This window comes from Hyaena hyaena, unplaced genomic scaffold, assembly GCF_003009895.1.
Source record: "Hyaena hyaena isolate Hyena2069 unplaced genomic scaffold, ASM300989v1 scaffold_394, whole genome shotgun sequence".
NCBI lineage: Eukaryota > Metazoa > Chordata > Mammalia > Carnivora > Hyaenidae > Hyaena > Hyaena hyaena.
In genome coordinates, this window is record NW_024081026.1 from 386,004 (window position 1) to 399,207 (window position 13,204).

General features: G+C 44.1%; 1 protein-coding gene across 14 annotated transcripts in view; it reads right to left on the reverse strand.

Annotated features, from left to right (window-relative positions):
• ENOX1 (ecto-NOX disulfide-thiol exchanger 1) overlaps positions 1-13,204 on the reverse strand; it is a 545,438-nt gene that overhangs the window by 48,857 nt on the left and 483,377 nt on the right. For all 14 annotated transcript variants that reach the window (XM_039251548.1, XM_039251538.1, XM_039251540.1 and 11 more), the window contains 2 exons: positions 11,821-11,928; positions 7,444-7,500 (listed from right to left, as the gene is read on the reverse strand). In XM_039251548.1, the coding sequence (XP_039107479.1) occupies positions 7,444-7,500; positions 11,821-11,928 (165 nt within the window). The remainder of the gene's footprint in view (positions 1-7,443; positions 7,501-11,820; positions 11,929-13,204) is intronic.

Here is a 13,204-nt window from a genome sequence, read left to right on the forward strand (position 1 = left end):
TCCCTTACCATGTGGGCTTTGAGCTCCAACATTTTTAAAGAATCAGTAGATCCCGTGCCATCCCTAAATCCCAATCAAATAGAAATCTCCCACATTTAAAAAGTACTTAAACGGTAGATGAATTAACTAATACATTGTTAAAGAATATTCACTGCATACTGTCTGACAGCAAAAAAAATATTTTGAAGTCCCACTGTAGGAATGGATTAAATAAACTAGAGCACATCTGTGGCAGGAAGTAGTAGATGGCCATTAAAAGTCACATTTAAGGAAATGCTTAATAACATGGGAGAAAGGCTAATGGTTTATAAGGGAAATAGTGTGAGCTGTATGTGATCTGCTGCAAGTGTGGTAAAAACGTATGCATGTGCACAGAGACAAAGATGAGGAAATATGAAGAAGTGGAAGTGGTGACATTGTAGGTGTTTTTTTTTTCTTTATAGTTTTCTGCATTTTCCAAATTTTTCACAAGAACAAAATGGTGCTTTTAAGATAGGAGCATTCACATATGTGTGTATTGGATCCATACATTACCAGCCTTCCATTTTAAACAACTGCTTTTACTTCAACATCAGGTAGGATCATTCAACCTTTAGGGGAAAGTACAGTAACACCTTGGTTGGTGAGCAGAATTTGTTCTGGAAATATGCTTGAAATCCAAAGCACCTGTATGTCAAAGTGAATTTTAAGAACCTTTGGTTCAGTTGTGATCCGTGACGTTCAGAGGCACATACTACTCTTACCGCAAGACACTGTTCATTTATCAAGTTAAAACTTACTAAAAATGTTTGCTTGTCTTGCAGAACACTCGCAGAATAAGTTACTCACAAGCCAAGGTTTTACGTACATTTGGTCTCCAAAATAGAAAACTTTGTTTCAGATCTTGGAATTAGCTATAGAGGGACCCCTGTCCACGTCAGACCATTTTACATGGAGCTGAAACTTCGGTCTCCTTTGCCTATACTTCTGTAACCTGGCCTGGGCCAAGAAGGTGTTTCCACTTCTCTAAACCCAACCCATGGCCAAGCAGCTACTAACTCCAGTCATGACAAAGAGGACAGAACTGTATAGTCCCAGCTCTCCCAGGGAGAAATACATCATCGGTTGGCAGTGAGGGGCTTGTTAAGAAAACCTCTCAAGTGTATACTGGAAACAAGCACTGACCATGAAGCCAGCCTCTGCCTGTTTTTGATGGTGGCTGCCTTTCGTCCTTCCTGGGGGCTTTGCGAGGGCCAGGAGGCGAGTGTGGTACAGGGCTTCTTCCAGGCCTCAGTCCCTTCCAAGGGTACAAGGGTGGGGATGTGTGTGTATTATTATTTTAAATGTTTATTTTTGAGAGAGAATGTGTGATCTAGGAAGGGGCAGAAAGAGAAGGGGATAGAAGATCTGAAGCAGGCTCTGGGCTGACAGCAGAGAGCCCAGTGTGGGGCTTGAACTCACAAACCAGGAGATCATGACCTGAGCTGAGGTTGGATGCTCAACCGAGTCACATGGGTGCCCCGGTGTGGTTTTTTTTTTAGATGGAGTTATGGATTTTATGGCAGTGGCAGGACACGTGGTTAATTCATAGCACAAAACGTGGTAAGGCAGCCGTACGGGGGCAGGAGGGTGTGGAGACAGAAGCAGAGGCAGAGGGAGGGGAAGGAAGCATCAGCAGGCGAAAAAACATTACAGGAGCTATAATTTGAGGAAAAGGCCAAGTTCTGGATGTCAGCATTCAGTATGTGAGGAGAGTTCTATATTACAGAGTAAAGGAAATTTTAGTCATGACAAGTCCACCTTCTTGATTTCAAACATCGATGGAGCAAGGGTGACCTGAGTCACCCAGAGATGTGGGTTCATACTCTCTGGAGGAAGACAAAGTGGCTACTGGTTTTCCAGGTGAGCTTTCTAGGGGCGCTCAAGCTCCCACATACCTACATATACTACCTCATTCCTGTCAGATTCTCCTCTCCATGGAGCCAATCCTTCCGGAAAGGTCTCATCTCCAGAGAGTTGCTGGAAACATGCAAATAAATTACCTCAAGCCCATTGTGCCCACTGTGATACTAACTTGATGGCAGAGAATAAGCCCCGATGGAATGAAACAGAAGACAAGCAAGTTTTGATAAGTGCAGGGCACAATGACAGGGGCTGAACTCCATCTGGGCTAAACCGCGTCTACATGACTCACTGATGGGTCTCCAGGACCCAGGCCGCACCTGGCACGTGGAAGGCTGGGGTAATCATAACACCTAACACATACCAGTGATGTCAACACCGTTAAGCAATGCTCGCAATAACCCTGACAAGGCAACTGTGATTATTACTTGTTGCCCTCACAGAGCCTGTGGAATGGTGTGTAGGAAGAGCAAGTCCTTTCTGTCTTGTCGATTCCTCTTCCGGTTGCAGGCTGGGATCCCCAAGAGCAGGCAGCAGGTTGTTAAGGGAGGAAAGGATGGAGCTGAGGTCAGATCTTTGCCTTTTAAGAATACAGGCCCATTTTCCTGTGGGGCTTTTCTCTTTCTTTCCTGCCTTATTTAATACATCAGTATATATTCTTATCTCTCAGGCTTGCCTGCTTCAAGGATGAAAGCCACGTTTCGAAACCAGGCAGAGGACCCAGCACATGGTGGAGCTTCCACCGAAGACATCATTAAAATGCACGGTTAACAGTGGCTTTCTGCAGCGCTGTGCTAAACTTGAACAACGTTCTTCACACAGTATCTCTTCTATACACTCCTAACATCTTGACTCTGACAGATTTAGAGACAAATCTGAGGATTTACTTTCTTACAGAGGCAGCATGAAAAACTGAAAAGTCTTTTTCTCCTTTGTGTTTTTGTTTTATGTCGGGTGGGAAGAGTGTTGTACTTGACAGTGGTAACCTTCGCTATCATGAATTAAGCCTCTTTATGCGTTGCAAATGATTTCTCTGACCCCAGTGTGTGAGCCTGGGGTGTGCGACCAGAAGATTGTGGTATCGCAGCTTTCGTACGGCAGAAACGAGGACAGGAGGAGTAGAAATTCATGGAAAACTTTTAGACAAAATTGTTTATACACTGCAGGCTTCAGTTGCCACTTTGATTCCTCCTTATTCCTACATTTTTTTTAATAATTGTAATTGCATTATTTTTGTTAATGTTTATTTTTGAGAGAGAGAGAGAGAGAGAGACAGAGAGAGAATGAGTAGGGGAGGGGCAGAGAAAGAGAGAGACACACAGAATCTGAAGCAGGCTCCAGGCTGAGCTGTCAGCTCAGAGCCTGATGCGGGCTCAAACTCAGCAACCGTGAGATCCTGACCTGAGCCAAAGTTAGATGTCTAACTGACTGAGCCACCCAGTTGCCCCTATTCCTATACATCGCTCATCCTCTCCCTTCCCCTCCATTTTCTTCCATTTTTTCACCAAATGTCCACACGTAAGGGTCACAGTTGGGGATAGCTTTGGGAGGAAGGTCATCAAAAATGATGCAAGATAAGGATAGATTTTTCTTTTTCTTTTAGATTTCGGTACCTGTTATGCATTAATTACCAGGGACCAGGCTAGGTATTCAGAAGTCCTGGGGATTAGGAGATAGCTCAGAGACAGAGACAAAAAGAAAATGTATGGTTTGCTTTTGAGGAAAGGAAACTGGGTCTGGAATAACTGAAATGTCTAAATGAACCAAGATAAAGGTAAGTTTTAAACTTGGGCACACTTAAAAGGTTGGACTTCCCAACTGTCATTAATATATCCATTTCCAAACACAAGGAAAACCCTATTTAAAATCAGTAAGTGCAGTATCTTAGAGAGCAAGGCCTTTGCAGGTGATCTCAGTTTCTGGCTCTAATGGGTTTAAATGAGAGCTCAGAGAACTTTCCTCCTGAGTACAAGCTTACAGATTTTCAGATGGGGACCAGGGTAGGCTTTGTAAGAGTGCCTCTGTTTGGGGACCTCAGGAATAGCAGACGTAGTGTTGATCAGAGACTGCCGTTGCTCAGTTAAAGACAAAAACAACAGACCATCTCTTAAGTGTGGTTAACATCCTATAAGCTGGACAACTCTTGGACTAAGGCGAGAGGGTTAGAAAGCTGCAAGATTAGACACTTTGTATGGGTCCCTTCAGGACCACTGATGGATACCACAAGTGTATATCTGCCACACTACGTTCTAAATGCTAAACAACTCTGCAAGTCTGAAGCTCCCTGCCAGACTCCATGACACTCCTATTAATATACAGTGTCCCCCAGAAACAAATATGAAAGACGCAGAACAAGATTTATGGACATGTTAATTATAGCATTATTTATAATAGTAAAAAAAATGGGAAGTTAAATGCCTAACACATAGGTCTGTGGTTCAATTATCTCCTATCTACATTACACAGCCATTAAGAATCAGGTCTTTGAGGACCATTTGGTGACAAGAAAAATACGATATACTGAGAAATCAAAATTGTACAAAACTGAAGACAGTATGATAATATTTATTTATGGGTTTTTCCCTCTGGTCATATATATGCATATGATGGGAAAGAACTAAAATAAAATATTAATAGTGGTTATCTCTGAGTAATGAGATGCTAAGTTATTTTTCTTCACCTCTGTATTTTTTTCTGTAATTTTCCAGTTTCACACAGACTACTTCTTTTATAATATATTGTTTTAAGAAAGCAATGGTCAACTCTCATAAGAATATCCAGCTAAGCCTGCACCAGTCCTGTATATAATTATTATTAATAAATAATATGTAAAGTTCCTAGCCATGTGAATAATTATAGTGAAAAAAAATCTATTATGTCTTAGTAACCTCTGGGCGAGAGGCCTTAAACCTCGTGATCTGCATTAAAATTCATCCCATTAAATTCTGCCTTCTATATTAAATACGATTTATGTGGTTAGGTGAAGAGAGGGAATTGATACTTGTTGATACTCTCAGCCAGGTGTTTATGTAGCTGATTTCCCTCAGTACCCTTATGGATGAGGAAGGTGAAGGTCAAATGACTTGCCCTGGTCACGTGGCTATTTAGGGATCAAAATGGACCCAGACCTTCCCAATCTGGTTTGAAAGCCTTGATGCCTTCTACCACCAGAAAGCTGATGGAAACTTGAGAGGAGACACAGACTTCATTTCAGACTTTAAAAATACCTTCACCAGATACTGTACAAGAGCTTCTAATGTGTGGCCCAAATAACTAATAACTAATTTTTTTTTCATTCACATAACCCAGCAAAGGTAGTACAGAACTGCCTCAAGGAGACAACATTACAGACAGAAAAGAGCAAGACCCATGAATTATCCACCTGCTAGGAACCCCCTGAAAGAACAGGCAGTGATCATGAAAACTAGCCCAACCTTTGGCCCAGGGTGGGGGGACTTGCAGGTGCTGCTGGGCTCCATCATTCCACAGACTTCTCAACCACCCTTGGTCATGGTGCTGCTCCTCCCTCCTACTTGGTCTCAGTCCTGTCTCTCAATAGTCATTGCTTCTATTGACAGAAAAGCCTACATCCTGGCTTCTAGAGAGGTCTCTTTCAAAGCTAAAACCTTTCTTCTAGTAAGGACAAAAGACTTCAAAGATGATCTTTCACTTTTATCATTGAATAATGAATGCCTTTTGACATTTCTCAAAATGAGAGGGACTAGATATTGTGTGAGGCCTATCTTCACATGCATCATCAATTTAATTTGACCAACAGATGAGCTTATAATTGTAACAACATCCCACTCAGAACCTCACAATTACAAAGTGCTTCCACATCCATTATCTCATTGGCTTCTCACCATACGCCTTACAGAAGGAAAGGTAGGGAAGATCATCCCCCATTTTGTAGGCCAGGAATTAAGGCATTCTGCCACTTTGCCTTGTTGGATTTGATGGCGGCTTTCCTTGGGAGGCACAGAGGGACTGACTCTGAGGGAGGAGCATGTGAAGGTTCTGGTTGAGAGTGTGGCAGGCAGCAGTGTGTCCCAGGGCAGGACTCTGGAAAAAGGCACCAGGGTAAGGCTGGGGTTTATGAAATACTGGAGAGGGAAGAGGAACTACTCAGGTGGCCACATTGCCTGTGGAGAGCCCTATATGCATGGCTTCCTCGTCTGCTTCCTCAATCCTCTCCATTCTCCAAAGCTAACCCCAATCCCACCGATCCAGGGAGCTATTCTCAGTTACCCACCACCAAGAAACCACCGTAATAACATCTCAAGGTTTTCACCTGCCTCAGCTCATTACAACATCATGACATGTTTCTGAGGTAGGCAGTGCCATCCGTTTTACAAATAGGGAAGTGAAGCTCAGAAGGGCTAACTTGTCCCCAGCTGAGACAGTGAATAGGCAGCAAGGTCCATATTTCAAACTAGACCATATCACAGCTGCCTCCCCTTCCAGTACGCTTCTCACATCCCATAGATCACCCGTGTGTTCCCTCATCCCTCAACCCAGTTACAAGTTCTTTGAGGGCAGACAGCAAGCCTTCTATTTCCTCTGTAGCCACCCCCCCGCCGGCACGTAGCAGAGTTCTGGGTACACGGTAGGCTCTCCATAAACGTCATATGTTAAATATCTGTTTTGTAGAAACAGTAGTTATTAAAGAGCAAAATTTTTTTTTGTACTTTGGATGTCAGGCTTTCCATGGTATATAATTAAAACAAGAGTGAACATGAAGTGTATAATTTCTTCCAGCTCTAGCTTAATCAGGCATTCATTACCATGTCGGATTCTGTGTTATGTGAAAAGAACTGCTTAGTAAGCATTTTCTGTGATGACGATAATCAAATACGTACAGATATCAGAGAGGTTTTTAAAGAGACAAAAACACAACCATTAAACAGTGGGAGAGACAATGATCTACATAGCATAATATTCCACCCGAGACTAAAGAACTTCCAAGGCAAAGCGAGCCCTTGACTAATTTGGGGCAACGGGATATGCAGGGAACCCTGAGAGGAAGTCCATGCTAACTGGGATCCTGCACCATTATTCTTGTATCAAGAAGATGGATGCGCCATGCTCCCGATCTGGGTCAGAAACAAGAGAGGCATCACTTTCAAGGGCTTTTCTGAGAGACGGGGTTTGCTCTGAAACCTTTCCAGCATAGCAATCATTTCATTACCATCTTCAGTGACAAGGAAACTTAATAAGCATGCAATATGCAACTTATTACCCCTGTTTGGTCTCATTCCATTTGCCCTCCCAACACGCCAATAGTGTATAGCTTTGAAAATACAAAGGACTCAAATTCACGGAGATGAGAATTTTCATGGTAGAGATTAGCTCAAATACCTCTAAATTGACATTTGGTAATCTAAGCTGACAACAGTGTGTCTGTCTACCATATTTTATTGCCAAACCATTCAGAGTAATCTTATAAACCACTGAGAGGCAGGATTTCTGATCTCCTTTGTGTTATAAATCAAGTGCCACGTATCTGTGGGCATTCAACCAACATCAAGCAACAAGAGTAAATACCGGGTTAGTGGTACCTACATTTGTGTCCTCATGGCTGTGGCCATTGGTCTCGACCAATTCCTTGGTACCTTTTAACTGCAAATTTCAAGAAGAAACAAAACAGAACAAAAACCCCAAATGAGTAAGCAAGCATCTCTGTTAAGTAAATATCATCCTGTTAACTCTGAATTATCTTAGGCTGCACTTTATAAAACTTCCCAGAAAAGAAAAAACAAACAAACGGAGCACATAATTTTAATGAGTCTTATTGAAATTAGTTTGAGACCAATATTTTAGAAAACTTGATGGCTGGCAAAAAATGGGTCTTGGTCATTATTTTTTAAATAATAAGATTAGAAAGCAGTTCCATAGGCATAAAATATATAAAATTGGTTCTTAAGAATAATAAATGATTTCATTTCCTAGTTGTATTGCTGTTAATTTAAACCCTGCAGTGCTTGCAAGTTGCCACCAGCTAACTGATGTTAGACTAATGATTACTGGTGAATGATGGATTTCCAGTTGGTCTAACATGGCGCAGCGCTACCGTACCTGTCCTCCTTGAGAACATATTTGAATGACTGGCACTTTTTTTTTTTTGGAGGCCTAAACAGAAAGATGATTTTCTTTTTTTTTTTCTTTTGCAAAGGAAGAATTGAGAAGACATTTCCTTGGTCACTGAGGCATTAGAAGAAAAGCTATTGCTCAAATGAGATTTTTAACAGTGAACATTTGAAAACACTACTCTCTCTCAGAAGGCTTAGGAATAATCAGTTATCTGGAGATTTCTGGAAACCTTTAATTGGCATTTTATCCTCGTCTGGCTCAAAGCAGACATTTGGAAGCAGAGAGCAAGGGCAAAGGGGAGGTGGGCCTTACAGCTGTTTGCCAGCACTTCTTCCTGGCTTGTTAATGCTTAGGAAGCAGCATCTTCTGTATCATCCTTTTTTATGCCTCAAATAAAATGGTGGGAAATAAATCCTTCAGGTTTGAAAGAAAAGACATACGTGTACACCCGCAATGTGTCTGATCCACATGCTGGTTCTTTCTGGTTATTTGTACATATTAAAACCAAAGCTTCTTTGTTGTGTATGTGTGTGTGTGTGTGTGTGTGTGTGTGTGTGTGTGTGTGTGTGTGTGTGTCTGTTTTAAGGCAATGTCAAACCCTCAGCAAGAAAGCCATATGTTGTCAGGGCCAAGAGAGGGCTTTCCGAAAGGAAGGAAACCTGAGCCTGGGGCAGCTGACTACAGACCAGAGGCTCTTTGGCTTGTTTCTGCATCACTCCCATTTAGGAAAAAAAATTCCACCCGCTGGTCTTCGGGGCTACATCGCGGGCGTTTCTGTACATGACACATACAGTGTGTCACAGATAGGAGATGAAAAAGGGGACCAGCGCCGTAGCAAGGCCATCCTTTATCAGAGGGCACAGAAGGACTGAACAAAACCCTCCGTGTTTTCCTGTCCGAAGGTGTCCTCATTGCAGGAGCTCCTCACCTTCTCTCTCTCTCATCGACCCTCTCGCTCACCTTAGGACCTGAGGCTTGTGCCTCCATCAGGTAGAGTGGGCTTAGCTCTGAAAGCTTTGTTCTTGTGCGGCAGAAGGCAAGGGCCCGCTCCACCTTTCCATGTTTCCCAGCACAAACGTGCCATGGCTCTCCTCCCTTTTATGCAGATTGCGACGTGCAGACCCATGCATGGCCTCCCATCTTTCAGCGCTCCCTGTCTGCAGGTTCTGTTCCCTCCCCTGCTCTCTTCTGCCAGACCGGCCCCAGCCCACCTCTTCCTCCTGCGGCGGTGGGCTTGCCACTGCTGTGCCCTCACCGGCCTCTCCCTGCCCTCCTGGCCTCGAGCTACTCCCTTCCTGCAGATGGAGCAGAGGCGCATCTTGTCTGAGGCTACCTGGGCTTGTGAGCAAGCTCTGGATGGCAGACGCTGCCACCTTGGTACAGGAGCTGAGGGGCGGGAGCCAGGGGGCCCGAGGGGGCCTAGAGAAGCTGTGTCCTAGCAAGCAAGGGGAGCCGGGAACCTTCTGGGGAGCCCAGGGAATAACCCTGCCTTCCCTGGATGGGGTGGGGTGGGGCCTAATGATGGTAAGGGCCTTGCCTCACAACGTATTCTTTCTTTTTAGGATTCCCATCAAGTGGCATCACTTTAAATAGCAAAATACCAAGTCTTCAGAGAAAGGTCTATCTTCTCACCCCCCGTCCCCCGCCGTGTGTGTGTGTGTGTGTGTGTGTGTGCGCGTGTGTGTGTGTGTGTGTGACAGCAACTCTAGGCCCATGCAGTCATACTGTCCAGGAGTGATGCTATTTGTTTAGGCCGTGTGTGTGCAGGCACTGAAGATGTGTCTACACACGTGGTTACTCCACATGAGGCCAAAGAAAGCCTTTCAGGGCAATGCTCTTGGAAGTACAGAGGGCGTTTACGAGTGAGTGTCTGCGGCGTATGGGCGGCTGCCAGGAGATGGAAGGAACATGCCCACCGTGTGCTCCCAACCGCAAGGATGACAGGGCCACCTGGCTCGGGGATCTCAGGACAACAGCCTGCTGGTGGCCATGCCAGCCAAGTACATGTAGCTGCGGTGTGTCGCTGGCCTGCTCAGACACATGGCCTTCTGATGCCTTTGTTTGAAAAGGGCCGTGCCATTTAAATTAGCACAGCCGACCAAAACAGGGTTCCTTCCCAGTCACAGGCCCTAGTGCTCTATTGACTTTGGGTGTTCTGCATCTTCGTCCTGTTCCCCATCGAAGTAATAGAGACGGAAGTATGAGGTTTCGCCACTGCCTGTGCGTGCACATCTCGCTCTCTAAAAGTGCATGCGACAGCAAGAATATATGAGTGCTTTCTGCAAAACTCACAATCTGGTTATCATGACTGGGGTTTAGACTTCAAGTCTAACAGAGGCATGCCCTGGAGGTATTGCGGGTTTGACTCCAGACCACCACCATCAAGTGGGTCAACTGACTTTTTTTTTTAGGTTTTCCAGTGAATAAAAGTTAGACAAGAGTATAGTGAAAACCTATTAGGTTGGCAATAGCATTATGTCTAAAGAGACCATGTACATGCAGGGTCTGAGTCATGTGGAGAAAGGACAAATCCGCCCCTCCCATCCCAGCAAATCGAGGAGCGGGGCTCTGAACAAAACGACAAGGCTCAGCGCTGTCTGATCAGGAGCAAACATGGACCAAATTCGGCACCACAATGATGGGTGTCTCTTCATAATGTGGGGGAGGAAAGCCCGGTGACCTGAGGTCTCCTGGGTGGTAGGTCGCTGCGAATTTTGTCAGTAGTTTTCAGTTCAGTCTAACTTCTCCAAAATCATACAATAGATTGAGCCTCAGTCTGCATTATTTTATCTGCACTAATCCTATACTCATTAGTTTTCTAAAGTATTTTCCTTCAACGCTATCAAGGCCTATGAAGTAGCCAACATCTTCACTCTCCCCTCACAAGTCTCTTCTACTTTTAGGGGAAAGTAACGCAAACTACATTTTCCTGCCCCGGAACCACAGAAAACTAAAAATCACTTGTAAAGTGACTGAGTCATGGCTGACTATATTCTCCCAACTTCACTTTTTTTAGATGTAACACTTTCAAAGTTATTTATACTATACAAATAACCTTCTCATAAACCACTGTGGGTGTGAAATGTAAAACAAGCTAAATTTGATAACCCCAAAGGGTTGGGGTTACGCTATGGGATTCTTTTCCTCCCAATTACCATTCATTACATTGCTGGCAGCAAGGAAGGCCAGAAGTAGGAAAGCATTTCAAGAGCTCTCCCGTGTAGGTACTGGGCTTAGATTTCACTCAGATTTCACTCTGCTGCCGAGCAATCCATCCATCTTACCCTGCTGTAAGACAATACTTTCAAATCCACTTATCAATGTCAGGCCACACTTTAGTATCAAAGCAAGCCAGGATGAAACGATCAGATTTACAGACTTCATAGAAAAGGTTTGTTGCTCACTGTGGTTAGATAAGTGCCCTGATGCACAAACGGGGAAGACTTTTTTATTTTAATGTCCCTGTGCATCAGTGTTCTTATTCAGATGTCTTCATGAGTGCCATGGGTTATGCTAACCACATCCTCCTCACTATTACCCTTCAGAGGAAACTAGCCACTTGCTTTGAGATATATCTGCACCTCCAGTAGTTTAAAAGTTTATCAAAATTCATTTGTCTTTGGGAATAAACTTTCACACACTGCCGGCAGGCTCGGGTGGCCTCACCAGGTGCAGGGGTGAGCACAGGTTATGGATTCCACGTAGCGAAGCTACCAGGAGGTCTGACAGGTTGCAGGTTGACTGTCCTACAGACTGACTTCGGGAACGTCTGCACAGGTGTCCAGCACGAGTGACGTGTGTGTCCGTGTTTGAACCGACGCACGAAGCAGAGCAGTTGTGTTCACTTACTTGTTCCTGGAGGACTTTAAGTAACGCTTGTGTGTGTGACTGCTCTTCCTTTGCTTGTTCCAGTTCTGACTTCTTGTTGTTTAACTCCTCCTGGATGGTCAGCAATTGCTGTGAAATAAGAATATTTACAGTAAATATGAGTGATGGCCAGGCGATTGCAAGATATTAAAAATATCTATTCAAAAACATAAGATTTTTTATAGGTCTTAAAGGCTTCATCCAGACTTCAGCTAACTTTTTCGCTTTTAAAGTTTATTTATTTTGAGAGGGAGAGGGAGAGGGAGAGGGAGAGAGAGAGAGGGAGGGAGAGAGAGAGAGAGCAAGCCAGCATGGGAGGGCCAGAGATAAAGGGAGAGAGAGAGAATCCCAAGCAGGCTCTGCACTGTCAGAGCAGAGCCCAACATGGGCTCAAACTCACAAACTCGGAGATCAGGACATGAGCCCAAACCAAGAGTCAGAGCTTAAGCGACTGAGCTACCCAGGCACTCCCTTCAGTTAACTTTTGTGTGACCACCCCCCCTCCACCATTTAGTGTAATGAGAATTGCAGGTTTTGACACTTTAGGCTGTTTGTGATATTGCTGCACGATAAAACAAATCTGTTCTAGGTATTTGTAAAGGCACCATCATATTCCTTTGAACAAACATGTATTTGTCAAAATGTAGAGAACAGTGTTAATAGACAACATGCTTTGATAGATGAAGAAATTAATAAAAAATCTTGATATAATTCATCTAATGGTCCACCGTTACTTCATTTTACAGAAGACAGGAAAACAGGCTTCACAGTGGCTCCATGGAGCCTCTACTTCACCAAGTGGTTGGGGCCACAAAAGATCCTTTTACTTTCTCTGTGATGACGGTGATGTTTTATTAGATCAGCAGGACCGAAGTCCAAACTGCAATCAATATATCAGCCGAGAAAACTGCTGATATAAGCTGTCAAAACACTAAGCTATGGCCTACACTGCTATTTTTAAGCAGGGCCACTGAAGGGAGTTTTGTAAGCCTTGCCTTGAGCCTTCCTTGCCCTGTCAACTGTAACTCATGCTGAGGCTTACCTTGTCTGCCAAAAGCGCGGTGCGGCCCGGCACTAATTCTTTGGAACAGGGTTGTATGTGACTATAGACTTGGGCTGCGAAATGCATTCAAGAGCTTCAAAACAGGCCGTAGAAATAGCTGTGTCTACTTAAAGCTTCCTAACAACAAAGGACTAGTTTGAAAAGACAGAAGAGCATTTCTTCTGCTACCGAACATAACAAATGCCACACTAATGATCAAAAATGTTAGTGCATTCCTGCCACGAAGGTAGCTGTCTCCAATGTCAAGGCTGCTTCTTTGGGGCTTTGACAAGCTGGCTGGGAGGCTGCCTGGCCCGCTCTTAA